This window comes from Phalacrocorax carbo, chromosome 14, assembly GCF_963921805.1.
Source record: "Phalacrocorax carbo chromosome 14, bPhaCar2.1, whole genome shotgun sequence".
NCBI classification, from domain to species: Eukaryota; Metazoa; Chordata; class Aves; order Suliformes; family Phalacrocoracidae; genus Phalacrocorax; species Phalacrocorax carbo.
In genome coordinates this window covers 1531109-1549121 of record NC_087526.1, presented here as the reverse complement: position 1 = coordinate 1549121, position 18013 = coordinate 1531109, and the positions used below count along the sequence as shown (strand labels likewise).

The 18013-nt window shown below is 48.0% G+C and overlaps 1 protein-coding gene across 3 annotated transcripts in view; it reads left to right on the top strand.

The window, feature by feature from the left end:
- NFATC2 (nuclear factor of activated T cells 2) overlaps positions 1–18013 on the top strand; it is a 102424-nt gene that overhangs the window by 26454 nt on the left and 57957 nt on the right. For all 3 annotated transcript variants that reach the window (XM_064465234.1, XM_064465235.1, XM_064465233.1), the window contains 2 exons: positions 9807–10009; positions 12167–12339. In XM_064465234.1, coding sequence (XP_064321304.1) covers positions 9807–10009; positions 12167–12339 — 376 coding nt within the window. The remainder of the gene's footprint in view (positions 1–9806; positions 10010–12166; positions 12340–18013) is intronic.

Sequence of the window (18013 nt, the reverse complement as noted above, 5' to 3'; positions counted from 1 at the left end):
GAGCCTCCCGCAGGCTCTTGGCGGCTTTTGGCTGCTGCAGGGGTTTCTGCCCCCAGGTCGGGAGCAGCGTACGACAAATTGACTGCACGTTTCGCGCTTGATTTACCTGCAGGGCTACGGGGCTTGTTTGCACAACTGTGATGACTGTAGGTGCCTCTTGAGCTTTGAGCTGTTGTGGGTATATTTACTGTTGTTACATGTGCTAATGCAGGGATAGATGTGCAGTGGCGAGAAAGCAGATTTTAAGTACATCTGGGAAATTATCTTCAAAACTAGTACCCCGTCCAATGTAAGGGTAGGGCGGTGGGAATCTCACACTGTACTGCTAGCATACTGGTAGCATGGCCGTACCTTGAGATCTGTCTATCTAACGCTCAGTGCAGCCACCGAGGAAATGAAATCCCTAGATAAATCAAAAGTGGTGCAGGAAAACACAGGTGAGCCTAAAATTTACTTTTGTTTAGATGCGAGACTGCACTGTGAAACAGGGAATATCAAGTATGATATCTAACAAACCAAGACCAGAGGAAGAGCTGACCTGTATGCGTTCTCTAACTAGTGCAAGAAGAGAACTGCTGGGTAACAGTGAGGATAATTAACTACTGGGAGAATTTAACCGGAGATAAGTTGCCTCCTCTGTTGCTGAAAGTCTTTAAACTGGGTCTGCATCCCACTGTGTGAAAGGGACGCGGTCACCCCGACGTTATGGCCGAGCGAGTGCCGCTCGCCCCCAGAGCGGGGCAGGCAGGATCGCTCCGCGGAGCGGCTGGGGCGCGGCGGCACGGGGCAGGTGGTCAGTGGAGCGCGTACCTCGAGGGAGCTGGGGGATCATCCCGCGGGCCAAGCAGCTTTGCGTTAGAGATGAATGAAGAGGTCTCACCGAAACTTCTAAGCCCAATTCAAAATATATTGCTTTTGATGAAAAGTGACACTGGCAGAGGCGAGGGGAAGGAGAGTATACCAGCTTGTTTGAGTGCGGTGCCTGTAAGATGCAGGCAGCCCAGGTTATTCCTCGGATTAGGCAGATGCAATGTTTAGGCTGCTCTTTCACGTGTGTTTCCCTGCAGGACTGTACATGGGGGAGTGAGTGCACAGTAAATCAGAGTTGAAGTTTATGGCTGTTTGCCATGCATGTGGACACTTCCAGCGCAGCAGGAATGTCTACATAACTCATCCTGCTCGGGGCGTGCTCGAGTGTCCGCGGGAGAAGTTCGCTCAGGGTGGATGGTGTCCTGTAAACTCACGTCTGAGCTCTCTGTTCATGGGCTTCACCATCCAGCTAAGCCCCTAGTTTCTCCCTTCCTCTCTCAAGACCAATGTCTGTTTAATTGGAAGAGCCTCGCGCCAAGCGAGGGCTCGCACCTGGGTCTCCCGTGCCCGGGGGGAGCGTCGTGCTCGCCAGGCTCATGGCTGTTTGGGAGGAAAGGGACTGTACTCCTGCCTGCTGCCGCGCAGTGAAAATTTTCTAGGGTCTCCTTTCATTCTGAAACAACGAAACACTGATGCTTCCAGCAGATCTGAGTTATTCTCTCTCTGAGTGTGCCTCGTGTTATGGGTTTCAGCATAAGAAAGAAACTGGGGAGGAGAGAGGCTCCTGGGGCTTGCTTTTATTTCATCGTCTGTCTTTTTTTTTTCTTTCTTTTTTTTTTCCTTTTTCCCAAAAATGCTTTTCGCCAAGATCCATTCCAAAATCTGGCTGACGTTCAAATAACCAGTGCCTGCACGAAGGCCATGGTAAGGTTCCTGGACCCCAAACCCGCCTCGCGGGAGGGCCGGCACTGAGTGCTGGCAGAGGGGTCAGCTCTGGGGGTTTGGTGCAGTCAAATCAGTCATCTCGGGCTGAACTGAGTAACTCCAGGATGCTCTTGCTGCCGCTGCTGTCCCATCTTCCCCCTGCCCCGCACGGTTGCTCCCAAGCTTTGTGCCACGTCTCGGTTGCGCAGCGTGATGCTCCCGGGGCTGTGCCTGAAGCATCGCTGCCTCCCCTGTCTGCCGGGGAGCGTGAGCTGATGCGGCAGAGGCAGCTGCAAGGTTAGGTGATGAGGAAGCAGCTCTGCTGGCCACCCTCCGTCCTGCTCCGGCTGGGCTGAGGCTGGCTCCCACAGTGCCTCTGACAGCTGGAAGGGAACGACGTCGCTAGCTGGTGGCAGAGCCCCATGCCGAGAAAATCCCCCGGTGCAATTCTGTCGAAATCAGCAGATTTGCACCCTCTGATTTACTTGTGGAAGAGAGAGTGTTGTTGTGCTGGGGGAATTTTAAATCTTTTATCATGAATGTGCATGGGAGCTCCTTAATTACACAGTTGGTTTTCTGAGTAGGAAAAATTCATATTTTCACCCAGCTATGAAAATGTGATCCCCACATCCCATATCTGTACCTGTGCAGTGGTCAGATGCACAGTGCCTCTTTTAAACTTTCAGTTGAGATAGTCACAGCATCCTGAAATCAAGATCAGCTCTTCACAAGGGTAGGGAAACTGAGGCACAGAGAGGTAACAACTTGCTTCCATTGCAATGTAGGGTCAGTGTCGGGGCAGTCAGGAGCAAAACCCGCCAAGTGCTTTCTCCCAAGGGCTGCTGTCTCTGTCCTGACCTGTATTTTAACCCCTTGTGAAAGCAGAAATCCCAGTGAGACACTGGGGGTCTGGTTGTCGTTTGCTGTAAGGAGCAGCAGAGCAAATGAGGTTCAGTCCTTGGAATTTTGACAAAATTGTCACCAAAATAAGAAACACTTAAAATGAGTATAATAAAAACTCATCATTTAGCAGAATCAGATGTTCAAAGGATTATATTCAGAGGCCTTTTTAGGCTGCTTCAGTAAGGAGCAAAAAGAACCCAGGCAGAGCTTTCCTTCTGGTTTGCGTTCTTTCGCTACGTCCCAAGTACATTAAATTGAACAAAAACATGTGACAAGATTCAACTTCGTTGCTCAATGTCAGCTCTAACTGAAGCAGGCAGGCAAGTCGCTACATGATACGGTGTCTGGATGAGGCCTTTGTCTTAGTTACTGACAGCTGTTGATACGCCACTCGCCCCCAGACAATGCAGTGAAATTTTCCAGCTTGGTAGGAGTATTGTTGAGTAAAGACCCCCCCAAAAAACCCTGAAGTTATGGCAGTCGAAAGGTATTAGTGATGAGAATTACTGATCAAATCCAAGATGCGAAGTTGCTTCCACCAGGAGTGGAGCTGAGCGGGCGCGACAGAAACACCGTGCCAAGCTCTTCCGACAAGCACGTCTTCGTCTTGTCCGCCGCAGAGTGTCCGAAAATGCTTGCTGGCGTGGAAAATAGCCTCAGGGCTGGTGATGAGTCCGAGCAGTGGAACAGTTTGTGGTGTCAAAAGCTTTTAGAGACAGCTTTAACACTGCAGGCCCTCGCTGTTTCTAGGGCAAGGCAGGCGTTGGGCGAGCTGGGGCTCCGTCCTCGGGCAGCGGTGCTGCAACCGCATGCTGCTCCTGGCGAGCCTTTCAGTGCTTTCTTATCTTCTTGTGTACAGCAGGAAAAGGGAAGCAGTAGGAGGAAGCGACTCACGCGGCTCTGTATTTGCTTCTAATTAAATGTTGTCAGTTGAGCTCTGTTTTCCCACTTTTCACTACCGGCCGGGGATGGTCTATCTGAATCACCCCAGCGCCATGCTCAAAGCTGACCACACACATGCACACCCCGTTCGGGGGGAAGCTGGAGTGACTTCCACAGGGAGATAGCGAGCAATAGGCAGCCCCTAATGAACTAAGCCTCCTGTTACAGTGAGCTGAAACAAGCAAGAGAACTGATTACTTTCGAGCGCATAAAATCACCAAGACTAGTGAATTCATTCCCCAATTTTATACTTTCCTTCTGGCAGTAGCTTGCGTTGTCTAGACAGGAAGATGTGTGCAATCAGCTTTAAAGATGCAGCTTTATATCTCCCAGGGGAGAAAGACCTAAATTCTTGACAAGCAAAGCTCTGTTGGGATGAATGGAAAACAAATTATTCCCTTCTTCTCTCTAAGGCAATCAGCATCTGTATCGCGCAGGGCGACGTTCTCACTGGGGCCCTTCAGTGGTGCCCGTAAGATCTGCAGATGCTCCTGCTCTTGTCTCGCAAAGCCCATCACTGGTTGCATGCAGACTTTCAGATGTGCAACACACAAACTAGAAATCCCCGGGAAGGTTCGGCTCTGGAACCCCTCAATTAAAAAGGCGAAGGCAGAAGCTTGCAATACCGAGGTGCTGCGGCCGGCGAGCGGTGTTACCGCGCGTTTGCGCCATTTGCAGGACGAGGTCGGCAACCCCTGCAGCAAGGCAGGGTGCGGGGGGACGGGGGCCTCGGGTTTCTCACCGCACTTTGGCTGCTCGTCCGCTGCAGGACCCAGCAAATCACTGCACCCCTCTGCCCTGGCTTCCCACCTCAGTATAAAAACGTGATAGTACTTTTCTCCCGGGAATCCTCCTTCCTCTTGCTAATAATGTAAGTCTATATAAAATATAATAATAATATTTAAACTCAAGTAAACGTGTCCAAGATTCAAAGATCTAAATTCCAAAGGTTTCACTAAATTCCCTCTGTATGTGCGTATGTTGTATCTATAGGTGACCACTTACAGACTCTCCCAAGGAATTTGCCTTTCGTTCTGACTCTGCTGTCAGTTCATCACTTGGTTACCAGGCAGCAAAACTAAGCCATGTTGTAGGCTTCGCTTGTGCAAAGAGATTTGCTCTTTGTACAGCACAGCAAAGGTGTACCTGTGTTTTTAAATCCCCACAGCCAGGGGCGACGTCAGCTGCACAGATGCAGGGTTTGGGTCGTCTGAACACTGCGGTAGGGACTGATTTAGATTTGAACTTCAAACTCCCGCTTTAAGTGCTTGTATATTTGGAGCTGGGGGCTCGGTTTGTACAAAGACCCGAGTTTTGAGCACAGGAGAAAAAAAACCTGAAAGTGTTGTTTCACGTGTCTAACCTGTGGTCTCGATGGCGGTGATTGCTGGTACCATCACAGGAACTGTGTTCAGGCGCGTAACCGGGCTGCCGATCCAGAGCAGCTAAAGGCACGTCTGGTTTTGCACGCAGAATTACACACGTACCTTCCTTAAAATGGCATTTAATACCCCCCTCTCCCAGATTTGACCGGTATTGATCCACGGATGGAGTGCAGAATGAATGAATTTTATTTATGCAGAGGTGAGCCGATGATTTTAATCATGCCACACATTTCCATTTTGTTTAGAAACCCAATCGTAGCAGCAAACCAAACAAGAAAAGTCTCCTTGTTTTCTGAATGATGTTATTTGTTTATCTGCCGAAGTGCTTTGCATTTCCTCAGGTCATAGACCAGCCCGTGTCTGGCTATGTTAATATTGTAGGAGTTATGCAAAAGCAAAGTTTTAGAAAAATCTTTCAACTGAAAGAAATAGGATCTTAAAATCCCAAAATAGAGTATGGAAAGGTACACATCATGTCTGGCTTCTCTTTCCCCTTGTGGCAAATGTGACTCAAAGGAGTTGGGATTTTTCCAGCTCGATCTGTATACAGTTTGGGGGAGTTTTATTGTGAGTAGGTCACCTTATAATACACAAAACTATTTCCTCCCAGAGTTCTGTATTCATAAATCTTTCTCAATTCTCACTCTCCTGAAAGTGGAATCCAGATAATTTTGTTTTCTTCACGGAAAGAAGCATAAGGAAACACCTTGGCGCGGGGCTGGTCCTCTCCTCTGTTCTCGTCTCTGCTGAAACTCCCGTCGCAGGGCATTGCGTCCTCGCCTCGGGCAGCTGCAGCGCCAGCTGCCGTCCCCCTTCCCCTGCGACGAGCGGAAGAGCCGGGCTGAAAAACGGAGGCTTTGGAGCGGCTTCGTTGTGCTGAGGGAGGAAAAATTAATTTCAGAGTTATTATTTAAAAAATGTTTTAAGTCTTCCCTTCTCTGTAGGGTTCTTTAAGGGTCAGTTTTATTCCTTTGCTCCGCCAGAGAAAAGATCAGTGTTATGGTTAAATACTAAAGCAGCTGCCTAGCGTAGTGGAGGTGAGTGTTTGTTGAGATCTAACAGTCTCCACAGCTCAATTTTGAGGAGGGACGTATATCTGAAGCATAGCTTCAATGTGTTCTTCCGTTTGAGCTCATAATGAATTTTTCTGTATAAAAGCACAGCACAAAATATTAACTCATTTCTGTGCCTGCAAAGTAGGGTTAGCGTCACTGTTCCCCTGTAATGGATAAACAGAGAGGTTATATGACATGACCGAGCCTATGTAGTAAATCTGTGGCAGAGCTAGGTGTAAAACTCTGATTTTAAAGTTCCTGGAGTATTTCTGTGGGTTGTCCATCTTCACTTTTTGCTCCTAAGTCATCCTGATGTGTCTTAGCAAATGAAGGGTAGATGGAAATGTTTATGGTAGGTGATCACCTATATCATCCTTTAAAACAGAATCAATTAACTCAAAATAAGGACCCACCTTTTTAAGCAGGGATGCTCGACTCTCTTACATAAATTTTTCTCTTTGTATTTGCATTTTATAATGCTATTTTGATGTTACAGTGATGTCATCCCAAAGCATCGCCATCATGCCATAAGTCACCAAATAATTATGTTACTTTCTCCCACTGATCAAACAACTGATACAAAATCGGGTCCTGTGGAGGACTAGAAGACCTTTTACTCTGTGTTTTATATGCCCTCATCCAGCAGATGATACAAACATTGCAATCTGAAGAGGCAATCAATTCCTCTCTTCTTTAAGGGTGTATACATTTATACAGACACACCCCCACAGACATACCTATTATTGGAAGACCCTGAATAGTTTTGTCTTGGGAATTCATTCTATACATGCGCAAACAGGACTTAAAATTACTTTTAAAGTGGCCAAATATTAAAAACTGTACGTAGCCAGTTCTGTTGCAGCTGCTACTGACTGTGCTCAGCAGGGGCAAATTTTCTGTTGTAATTTATTATCTGTTTTCCTCCGTTCCAGTCTCGCACTATAACTCTGGGATTTGGTTCTGCCAGGCACTGGGTAGGGCAAAAGCTGCGTTGCTGTCACTGTAATAACCATTCCAGTCCAAAGGATCCTCTTGTCATCTTAGCTGGATCCACAAAGAATTACTCTGTCAGGCATGACAATAAACATGCTCAGTACTTGAAAACTGCTCTTCTCTTCTCACTCTCCCCTTGTAAAGTCAAGATGGCTTTGGTCATACAGTGGCTTTTAATTGAAGGCCAGGAAGTCCTGGATTTTGAAAGTACCATACTTAGGTTGAGTTCCAGGATGGTTCCCAGAGGACTGGGGCTTATTGGGCCTCCATGGATAAACAGGGGGTGGTTCCTACGTTCGTGCCTGTTCCCAGTAGATCTATCATTTTGACCTCTGTTGCCTTTCATCTTCCTCACACCGTATGCATCTCTACATCTCCCCATGGCCACCATCGTATTCATCACATTCTTGGCAACATTGCTTCTCCGGTGCCAACCCTTGTGCTTGGAGTCCAGCTCCACTCTTCCTCCACCTCGCTCCCGGAGCCAACTGGCGTGTTTGCACAAAGCCTCGTACCCTATTTTCCTTCCTCACAATCTCCCAAAGCGCTTGAGCTAGCGTAGGTGTCTGAGTTGTGGCTGGGCTGGATTCTGTAATTCCTTCTCGCACAGCCCCTGCTTAAGGCCTGTTGACTTCAATGGAGCTATTCATGTAAGTGGAAGCTGCGAATTCAGGCCCTTGGGTTGTAGGGTCTCTGGGGCACAGACCCTGTCTCTGTATGCCTTGCAAATATGTGCTAGATGAGTAATGATAGCTCAGAAGAGTGAGTGTCGCTTTACATTTGCCATACTGAAGGAAGGTTGCCAGGATTGCGTTGATGCTGCATGTGGTCCCCTTCCAGGGGGGAATTAATCCTTCTATGCAAAGATACCTCCTGCTGACTGGTGAAAAGAAAAAAAAAAAAACCAAAACACAAAAAACCCTGGTTTGGCCATGAATACCGTGAGCTTAATCTTCCTTTTCTCTGATCTTCCAGTACTATTTGCTTCGTATGGCTTCATGAAGGTTTCGTATGTGGACAGAATAATTGAAAACAAATTTAGCATGTCTCAGACCATAAAGTTCCCTTTCAGCTAGATCACTGGCTATGCGGTAGATAAATGTCTGGTTTTCATTTTTGGTTATGTGAGAAATTTAGAATGGTTTGATTTGTAATTTTAAATGTTAATAAAGAAGGAGAAATTTCCTCGTCTCCTGGCCTAAGGAGGCATTCTGGCTTTCTCGCTTCCCTTGCAGCAAACGCTGTTTATCAAAACGTTACTTGGTACAGAAGAGTCTGTTCATGTCCTTGAACCCTAGAGGCCCCGGCCTCTGCGGTCAGCTAAGACCTCCTTGTGCCAGGTACTGCCCCGTCACAGGCCAAAAACGCCGTCTCAGCCCGTACCGATGGTATTTTAATGCGGTGCAAGAGGAATGGCTGAAGGTGAACCAACACCTGGGGGAAGGGGGGGTGTCAGAGAGCAGTGGATCAACGCTGGTCCACAATGCTGATTTCGGGAGCACAAGAACACGTTTCCTTTTAAGACTGTTTAAGAATTCTGCAGACAGCGACATTTGTAGAGTGGAGATGTAGATATTACAAATGGAGATGTAGATATTAAAAGGGAACATCCTCCTTGGGGGAAGAGCCTGATGGGCAGAATACGCAACGCTCTGTTTAAAAGGTTGATGCTGGTGTTTGGGGCTGGATTTGGTAAGTGTGGGAATAGGTGTTGATAACTGGGTAGAAAATGAGAGGTGAGAGGGCAAAGAGGAGAGCAGAGCTTTGAAGATGAAGGCAGGTAGCTTACATCTGGTACGAGGGAGGCAGGGGAAGCTGGAGGGGTGTGAAGCTCTGGGTGACTTGAGCAAAGTGGGAGGCTGGAAGGACAATCCTTCCAGCTGGGTTTGAAATAGATGAGAGCTGGGGCAAGACTGCACCGCACGTGCCGGGGCTGGGGAAGGGGCTGTGGCAGGGATCATTAATTTCTGGAATGTTTATACATTGTTTAACATTTCAGTTCTCAAAATCACAGACACGTTTGCTAGATACTTCCTGTTTAGGGGGAAAAAAACCTTATTTCTTAACTACAGTTGAAGTAAGAATCATAAGCTGAGCTGAGGCCGAGTCCCTTCACTGAATGTTAGGCTGGACAGAAGCTAGGGTTTGCAAGGTGGGCATCACATAGGGACCAATTTAAAGCCCCTTATGTCAATGGGCATCTTCCATTAGCTTTGACAAGGTCCGGTGCATATGGGAGTACCACATATGTACCACTTACATAAATGCAAGCGAGAGACTTTCTTCTGCCCGTACGGGGTTTCCTGCTGACGGGGAGCAGGAAGCACTGCCCAAGGCTGCAGGTGCAGGGAGTCAGCTCCGCTTTGCAGCTTTATCCAACCCGCAGACAAAAATCTTTTGAACCTCATTTAGAAATCGGTAACTGCAAATTGAACAAGTGTACTCAAAAATATAGTTTTTGAGGGGATTTATCAACCTGTTTTGGAGACAACCAACAAATTTCTGGTGATGGAGAGCTTGTCTGGAATTTTTATTTCTTGATATATTCCTTTTTTCTTCTTTATATATTTAGTATTATAACAATTAATTACATGTTTTCCATTAGCTCCCTTCCCCTAGGTATCATGGACTCCAGCAAATACTCTGTCTGTGTCTGAGTAGGAAAGAGTCTGTACTACACATATCTTTAAGCCTATCTCCGTATCTGTATATATGTCTGTATATCTATTTGCTTTCCTGACATGAAGGCATTGCAAGCCCTGTGTGTGATAATAGATTTTTAATGTCTTGCCAGCTTCACGGTTACATGGAGAACAAACCCTTGGGTCTTCAGATCTTCATCGGGACAGCAGATGAACGGATACTTAAACCTCACGCTTTCTATCAAGTCCATCGCATTACGGGAAAAACTGTCACCACCACCAGCTATGAAAAAATCATTGGCAACACCAAAGTTTTAGAGATCCCACTGGAACCCAAAAACAACATGAAAGCAACGTAAGCATATTTCTTTTTATTAGCAAAGTTGAGGGGGATTAAATTGGCATGTGAAGTTCTTTCTCCTCTGGAAAGGAGTCACTTAAATGAATAATGATGCCTGCTCTGGAGGGACTCCCCTTCCCAAAGCATCGGGATGATATACGAGTGTAAGACCCTTTTAAAACAGCATGAGCAGCAGTTGCAAGCACCTGGGTTAAAGCTGCTTAAGGAGTTACCAGCTGCCCACGTTCACCAGTTACCAGTTCACCAGCTGACCACGCAGGTATTTTTGCTGCGGTGGCTATATTGTAATTGTCTGTCATCTTCAAAGTCGGAATGGTTTTCTAGGGCACTAAGGAAAACGAGACTCACATCTCAAGTCCTCGTGCTGCAGTGATGCTGTAAGAAGCAAGGAGCAGCAGGCAGTGGAGGAAAGGTGTATGGTTCGTTTTACGTTTAATGGAGTAGAAAACGTCTCTCCTGAACTCAGCCAAGTGCTCTGGCCGTGAAATCGCGCTCTCTTGTTGTGATAGGTTAACAGAAAAGCAAGTACAGGCGCATCTTTTCTGTATTACTCCTTCCAGTTTATGGGGGCAGAGGGATGAAGTGGGCACCAGTCTGAAACTTGAGCCTTGAATGTGTGCCAGGCAGTGTGAGAGTGATTGCTCTGCGGAGGGAAGAGCTGTGTCTCCATCCTTCGGAGGACGCTGACAAAATTGGCAGGGCAGCTATATTTTTAAGCCCCCCTACTTCATCGCAAAATCCACGTTCTTTCTTTATATATCTTTTTTCAGAAAACATACCTCATTCCTTCCTTTCCTTCAAGCCTCTCCTTCCCTCTGCACCCAAGGGAGATAAAGAAAAGTCCACATCTCAAACTTCAGCAGCCAAGTGCTGAATGGAACATGACTGTTCCTAACGAGCAACCCTGGAGTAATAAACTCCTGCACACATGCAGTGGCAAGGAACAGTGTGGGTGTAGGAAACAGCTTGGGGTTTATGCCTCCCAAAATGTGATTTTAATTCATATCAAAAGAAGAAAAATGGTATGTCTTTAAAACTGATATCAAAAGGGGTTGGCAGTGCCTGTCTAATAACAGTGCACCCTGTGAGGACTCTTGCTGAGCTGAAGCTCTCAGATTCTCTAACTATTAATTGGCACATTCTCTTCATGTAGACAGGCATGTTTGCTAGGTTACACTGGACTCTTAAGAAGTTAACCTGCACTTAACACCAATATTAAGTTGCAATGCCGGTTTAAGCAATTCTAATCCTTTCCCTGCTTGCTGCTCAGCCCATCCTGCTCCCTACGTCCTCCCTCTGTGCAGGGAAATGGTGAATGGGAGCAGGGAACTATTTTTTCCACTGCCAGGCTATTTTCTTGGCTGGGAACAACATCCCAGGGCTTTAGAGGGTGTCATGGTGACCTGGGCTAGGGCTGGAGAGCCCAGTTCTAGCAGAAGCACCTACCTTGTCAGAAAGGAGGGGAGAGCAGTTTGGTTCCTGCATTGGAGCTGAACTAAGCGCTCGCCAGTACAAACTGTGGGGAAACAAGCCTGGGTGGTGCATGCAATGAGCTGGTTCAACTGCTGTGATTCCCCGTGGAGCTGAACTAATTTGCCCGCATGCAGGCAATAGCTGCTGAGCCGTCTGTGGGCACCCAGCTGCTTGGAGAGCTGGCGGTGGAGGCTTTAATGCTCTCTACCTTGCGGAGGGCTCCAGCACAGGCTCGGCCTGCCCCAGTATGCACTTCTTGTTCTGGTTCACTCTCCCTGTGCCGGGGGGCCAGGGCAGGCACTGCCATGTGCGCTCTCATGCTTAGTACAGGAGGGAAATAAGACTCAGGGCTGTAATGTTTGGAGAGTGGCTTTGGCCATCCCCAGGGAAAGGGCCACCCCTAGCCCTCGGCTGGGACTTGCCTGGGAAGCGCTGAGCCACTGGGTGCAGACTCTTTGGGGAGGGGTCCAGCAGCACCCCTCACTCGCTGCGTGAGTGGCGGTTTCTCCCCCTGTGACAGCTGAAAAGGCAGTGTCTAGATCCTGAGCAGAACAAGTATTTGGAGCTGCTCTTAACCCAGAGATCGAGGCAAAACAGCTTAATCGTCTTGCCTGTCACCTATTTCCAAGCTGTTTGAGAGCAGAAATGCTTAAGCTAACTGGTGTGCATGTTTGGCAGCATTGACTGCGCGGGGATTTTGAAGCTGAGGAATGCAGACATCGAGCTGCGCAAGGGAGAGACAGACATCGGCAGGAAGAACACCCGTGTCCGGCTCGTCTTCCGCGTGCACATCCCCGAGTCCAACGGCAGGATCATTTCTCTGCAAGCAGCATCGAACCCCATCGAATGCTGTAAGTATCCCCTGATTTGCTCCTCCTTTGTCTCCTGGAGCAACGATGGTCTCGTCCCTCTGCTCCAGGCTAGCATTGAGGGGAAAAAACCCGCTGTGCCTAGATAGGCAAATGCAGCGTGCTCTGCTCTTCCTCTGGCGGCTGGGTCTGTGCCACCGTTTGAGTGACCTGCAGCTCTTACCTACACGCACTCCCTTTCCTGAAACAAGCTGTGGCAGCGGGCGGCTCTTCACAGTGCGTGGGGCTTGTGAGGGCAGCAAGGGACTGTGGGGCTTTTGCAAATTGTGTTTATTACTGCGTTGCTGCTGGATCTTTCTGGCTAGCAGGTCCCTTCTGGGAGCAGGGAGCCAGTGTGGGTGTGCGTGTAGGGGCTTACAGACATTCTCCCTGCTTGTGCATGAGCATGCAAGCTGCCTGCCTTCCTGGGAGTGGTTTTACTTTGAGTTGAGGCACGACCAGAGCTTGTTTTCCACAAGCTGGCAGGTGGTTGGAGGTTTTGAATTCAAACCTGGGCCAGGTCCTGGCACTGTGGCCAGTCCTGGCTGCCGAAGGAGTGACTGCAGTCCCCTGGTCTGAGCTGTGGCGGGAACACAACTGAAATGGAGCAAATGGTTTGATTTTGAGCCTCGGGCGCATCCTGGTTGTTGTTTTTTCTAGCTGTTGATGCTAAGGGGTGTGCAGCTGAGGAGGCTGCGCATGAAGCAGGGGAAGCCCGGGTTGTTCTGGTATTCCCCTGAGGGACAGAAGAAAACTTGCAGTTTTGATTTTTTGGGGGGGCAAATCCTACAAGCGTATGAGCTGAGAAACCTGCACCTCCCACTCGTTTTAACATACTGGATCCTGAGAAAGATAGGCCTCCGATGAGGTGCCCCTGAGTCGCAGTCATTTCTGGAAGGGCTCCACCCACTTTGCTGGTTCATGTGCATCCTGCGATGCTTTTTGTTGGTAAATGGTGCCTTTTCAGCGGTTTGGGGATTTCACAAATACATAATGAACAGTTTTCCTCTCCCTTTGCTGAATGACTCACCCCTTTAGCAGAATCCGTCTTGCCATAAGTCATGTGAAGAAAGTCATTGAAGAGTTTCTCATGTGTGAGTTTTATTTATTGAGATGCAGGCTTTACTTAAATAACAACTGCTTAGAGTAAGAGAGGAGCCGGTTTTGGATGGGAAATCAAGAGAAATTGTGACTAATGAATTCTTGATGGCAGCTTTTTAAAAAACGGTAGAAATTAATACACAAGGCAAGGCTAAGGAGAGGGTGACGGGTACGTGTGATCTCTTGGCAATGTTTGTGAGAAGGTACCAACTGTCAGAGCGTTTTAGCAGCTGAGCGAAGTCTCCAGGCATGGTGATGGGGAGGGGAGTACTGGGAGCAGCCACCACCTTTCTCCATAGGAAACGGTTACCATCCTTTATGGGACCAGATGGCTGAAACAATAGTGGCCTCCACCCCAAGCGTGTCCCTGCTGAAACAAAGGCCCATTTGCTAAAGGAAGTGTTCAGCAAACGGCAGCTTCTGTGGATAGGAAAGGAACTGCGGCAGAGAATCACCTGGCTTCTCCCTCGGCTTCTTTCCCAAGTGGAAACAGGCCATTCCTGCAGGCAACGGGGAGCTGCTGGGGTGGGGAAGCTGCAGGTGCAGCTCCTACGCCCGCCGTACAGAAAAACAGCACGAGCCCAGAGCAGAGGGTGGATGGTCCCAGGTCGTGCTAGAGTGAAGAAAATTAACTCTATCCCAGCTGAAACCATGACAGCCCCGCAGATCACACCCCACTTATCCAAATCCTCCTACAGGAAGAGCAGATACCAGTTAGCCAGGCATTTCTAAGACCCTGCCACAATTGCATAGCGTGTCGGTGCCCATGATCGAAGAGCGTTCCAGCAGAAATCCGGTCACGGTTTACAGAATAGCATCACGTTTTTCCAAATTGTACGCGCACACCTAACTTGCCTGTGCAATGACTGCTATTTGCGGTGCCTTGTTTAAGATGGCTAGGCACTTATTCTGAGACGTGTTTGCTTTGATGAGTCTTCGGGGCATGAAAAAAACCTAAGAGTGGAGGTGTCAGTGTAAGTGGCTTATTTTTATGTTTTTTGTAATTAAAGTATGAAAATGTTGGCTGCGTAGCAGACAGCAAAGAGCCTACAGGAGAAAAATGTATTTGTTGTCCTGTCCCCCATCCACCCCCCCACACCCCCCCCCCAGAAAAAAAGAAAACGAAAGTAAGTTTTGTTTTTTGAATACTGGATATAGTGGCAATTTGGAGAGCCGTGTTAAGGACCGTGCTTTTCTGAACTCATGGAAGCAGAGTGTAAAGTGATCTGGAGTAATAAACCTCTTCCGTTTAGAATGTATGTTGCATATTTAGCAACGTTTTTGCATTTCAGTAGCACTTCCTGATCTCAGCCCAGTTCTGGGAAGATGGTTAAAAACATTAGTTGGTTCAGCCAGCATTACTAATGCAGGCTAAATCACACTAGAGGTGATAATCTCAGTTTCTCCCAGACAGTCTGGACATGTTGCAGAGCTCAGTGTCAGGGAGGCTCAGGTGACCTGCCGAGACGGGGCACGCTGGGGCTTGGGGACGTGTTCTCCTTGTCTCCCACCTCCCACCTTCGTGTGCTGCTGGGATTCTCGTTTTTTGTTTCCCTTTGTTTGCTTCTCTCTTTTTTTTTTTTTTAACGTTGCCACCTGGGAATCCTTATCCTCAGGGGCGCTCCTGTAAGATCTCTCCTGTCTGGTAGCTATGAATAATATCCCACCGAGAAAGCCTTAGTAAGTAGCAGCTTTAAGATAACTGGCCTTTTCCCTACCAGTGGGGTTCCCCCGAGAGCACTGTTGCTACCAACAGAATATCTGAGTGCTCTCCTCAGCAGAAGCCGATCCTGGCTAAAAACTCCCACTGGTGTCAGCAGATCATTAGCTGCAATGAGGCAAGAACTGCGAAGTATCTGCTTTTCACGGGGCGATTCGGTTCCACCTCATCTGTGTCACATTCAGCACTTGACAGGTTTTAGGAGGGGATTTCACAGGTTCAAAGCATCATCCGGAGCAAGTTCCTCCCCAGGCAGCTGTGTGGGAGGACCAAGGAGGTGATATGTTGTTAAATGATCAGTTATGCCTTAAAATGGACCTCATCTCCAGACAAGCCTGCACATTCAGCAGCTTGCAGCTTTTTCCTCCTGTTGCCTGTTGATTCGTTCTGAAGCCCCGGAGGAGGCAAAGGCATTTGAAATCCCTCTGATAATTGCAGCAACAGGCCATCACTTAGGGATAAAAAGCCACTGTCTTGTAGGTGTGGTGCTGGGAAGGTGAGAAAAACCTCTTCTCCTGGGCGATGCTCCACACTGAGTCCCTGAAATGGCAGCAAGCCCCACAGGCGCTACGCGAGATGTCCTCGGGACCCAGGGCCGATGGGTGCTGCTTGGCCCGGCCGCCGGCGGCACACCCCGCACGCCTCGGGGCCGTCGGTCGCAGTGCAGTTGTGCGTGCCCGACTGTCCGTCCCTGCCTGTGCAGGTCTGCGCTCAAGCACAGGCGTAAACCAGCTTCTGGGGGCGAGCTCTGGCTGGGCCAGGCAGGGCTGGCACGGAGCTGCCATCACCGACGGCGGTGAAATCGCGGGCGTGAAGGGTTACTGAGTTGGCTTGTCCTCTCAAATACAGCCCTGATAACAGCAAGCCGCTCGTGGAGGGCTTTGGTTTTTGCAGGCCTGATCATTATTTTCAAACCTTTAAGACAGCGTCTGTAACATTAGCTCTATTCATTTGCTTTGATTTCCCTTTCACCGCGAGCTGCAACTCAGGAGTTGGCCCCTGGAGCTGTGTTTCTGCTCCCGGGCTGAAGCATCTGCGGAGCAGAGAAGGAGCGGCATTGAAGGGAGTTCAGAGTAGCCCCATAAGCACCTGTGAGGCAGCTTGTTTTACTCTACAACCAAAACCAGCTTTATGCAAGCATCTGCGAGATGCGAGCGTAAGGCTTAGGAGTATCATCCACGTTGTGTCACAGTTTTTATTCTAATGGGTCGTGGTTAAACCTTCCCAAAGTGTTGCCCAGTTCTTGTTTCGTACAGCTCGTGTTTGCTGATGCTAGGCTGTGCTCGTGAGTCCCTTAAAATGCAAATGACTGCACTTGGCATGAGAGGGGGAGTCTAAAACGTTCCTATAATAGATAATCCGAGGTGGTACAAAACAAAACAAAACAAACAAAGCTTATTACTAAAGAACTGTGTGTCCATCTGAGGAATTGAAATAGTTTCTATTATTGACCATATTTTGTTCCACTAAATTGGGTCAAATATCTAATTTCCCTTTAATCAACTTCCCTGGAAGTTTCCTTTATTTTTCTCTCCTTCTAGTAGATTTTCCCATAATATTAGACAATCTGAGCCTATGATATGTGACACATTAATAACTACAGAGGAAAGAGCTAGTCATGTAAAAGAATGTTGTCTTGGCAAACCAGCGAGTGCTTTTCCTCGGCCGGGAGCTGTGCTGGTTGGAATACAATGGCAGGCGAGAAGGAGCCCTAGTTTACTGAGATAAAAAAGCAGAAACAAATGGTCTCTCTGCGCGTGGGAGATACCCATTTGCAAGTTTAACCATAACTGTGATTATTATGAGAGTAGCAGCTGAATTAAAGGAATTTTTCCCCCCTTTCATTTCGACTTCAAGACAGTCACATAGTTTGCCATAAAAACAACTGACACAAAACCTGGTGCTTTTTCTAAAGTATGATTTTTCTCTCTCCTAAAGCACAGAATTTAAAAGTTAATTCTGGCAACATTTGCCACTTTTAATGTGCAACCAAAAGATTTCAGTCTGGAAGGTCTGAGTCAGAAAGAAGGAAAATGCCTGCCCTTTTTGCAGGCTGCAAGCCTTGCCATGAGAACAAACTCCTGTTTACTTTTGGTCTTCGCAGTACTGCTGTTGGTGAAAGCGAGCGCCCCAGCGTATTACGCAGAGCATGGATTTCTGAGCATAATTTAGGCTCAGCAGATCTCCTCCACCAGGGATTAAAGGGAAATGCTGTGCATACCCACAGAGATGATCGACAGAGAAGTGAACCGAGGCCATGGTTTTCCTGTCATTAATCACATGCTGGTTTGGTGAGCTGGCTGCAGTTCATAGAAAGTGTCGTACTTATCTGACACTGCTGCCATCAGTGCTTGTCACTCCTTCACGAGGACATCATAAAATAAATTATGTGCAGAGAAGGAGGTGGAGAAAAGCCCTCTATTTTTGGTGCTTTTTTCTTGGATGGCTCTGTACAAACTGCTGATTAAGTCTTGCTGGTGACAAATTGGAAACTGTTGTCATTCATACTGGGTTCTTCTTTTCATAGCGTGTAGATCACATTTTTAAGGTTTCCCATCAAATCACGAAGGTTAGAAATTTTCTTTATTTACTTGATTTTCACTTAAGCCTTCCGCTGCCGCATGCTCCTACCAGGAGTAATTCATCCCATCCCTCCGATTAGAAGATTGCTACTCTGTAGGGTGCCTTACTGACGTCTGCCTGCTCACTATTGGCGTCCCCTGCCCTTGGTCCTCCCCTGGCTCCCATACTGCAGCTCTCCAGCCTTTGCCGCTCCTCCCAGCAGAGAGCTCGGGGTGCGTCGGCGTGGGACGGGTGGGATCAGAGTCTCTCAGGACATTAATCTGTTGGGTAAGC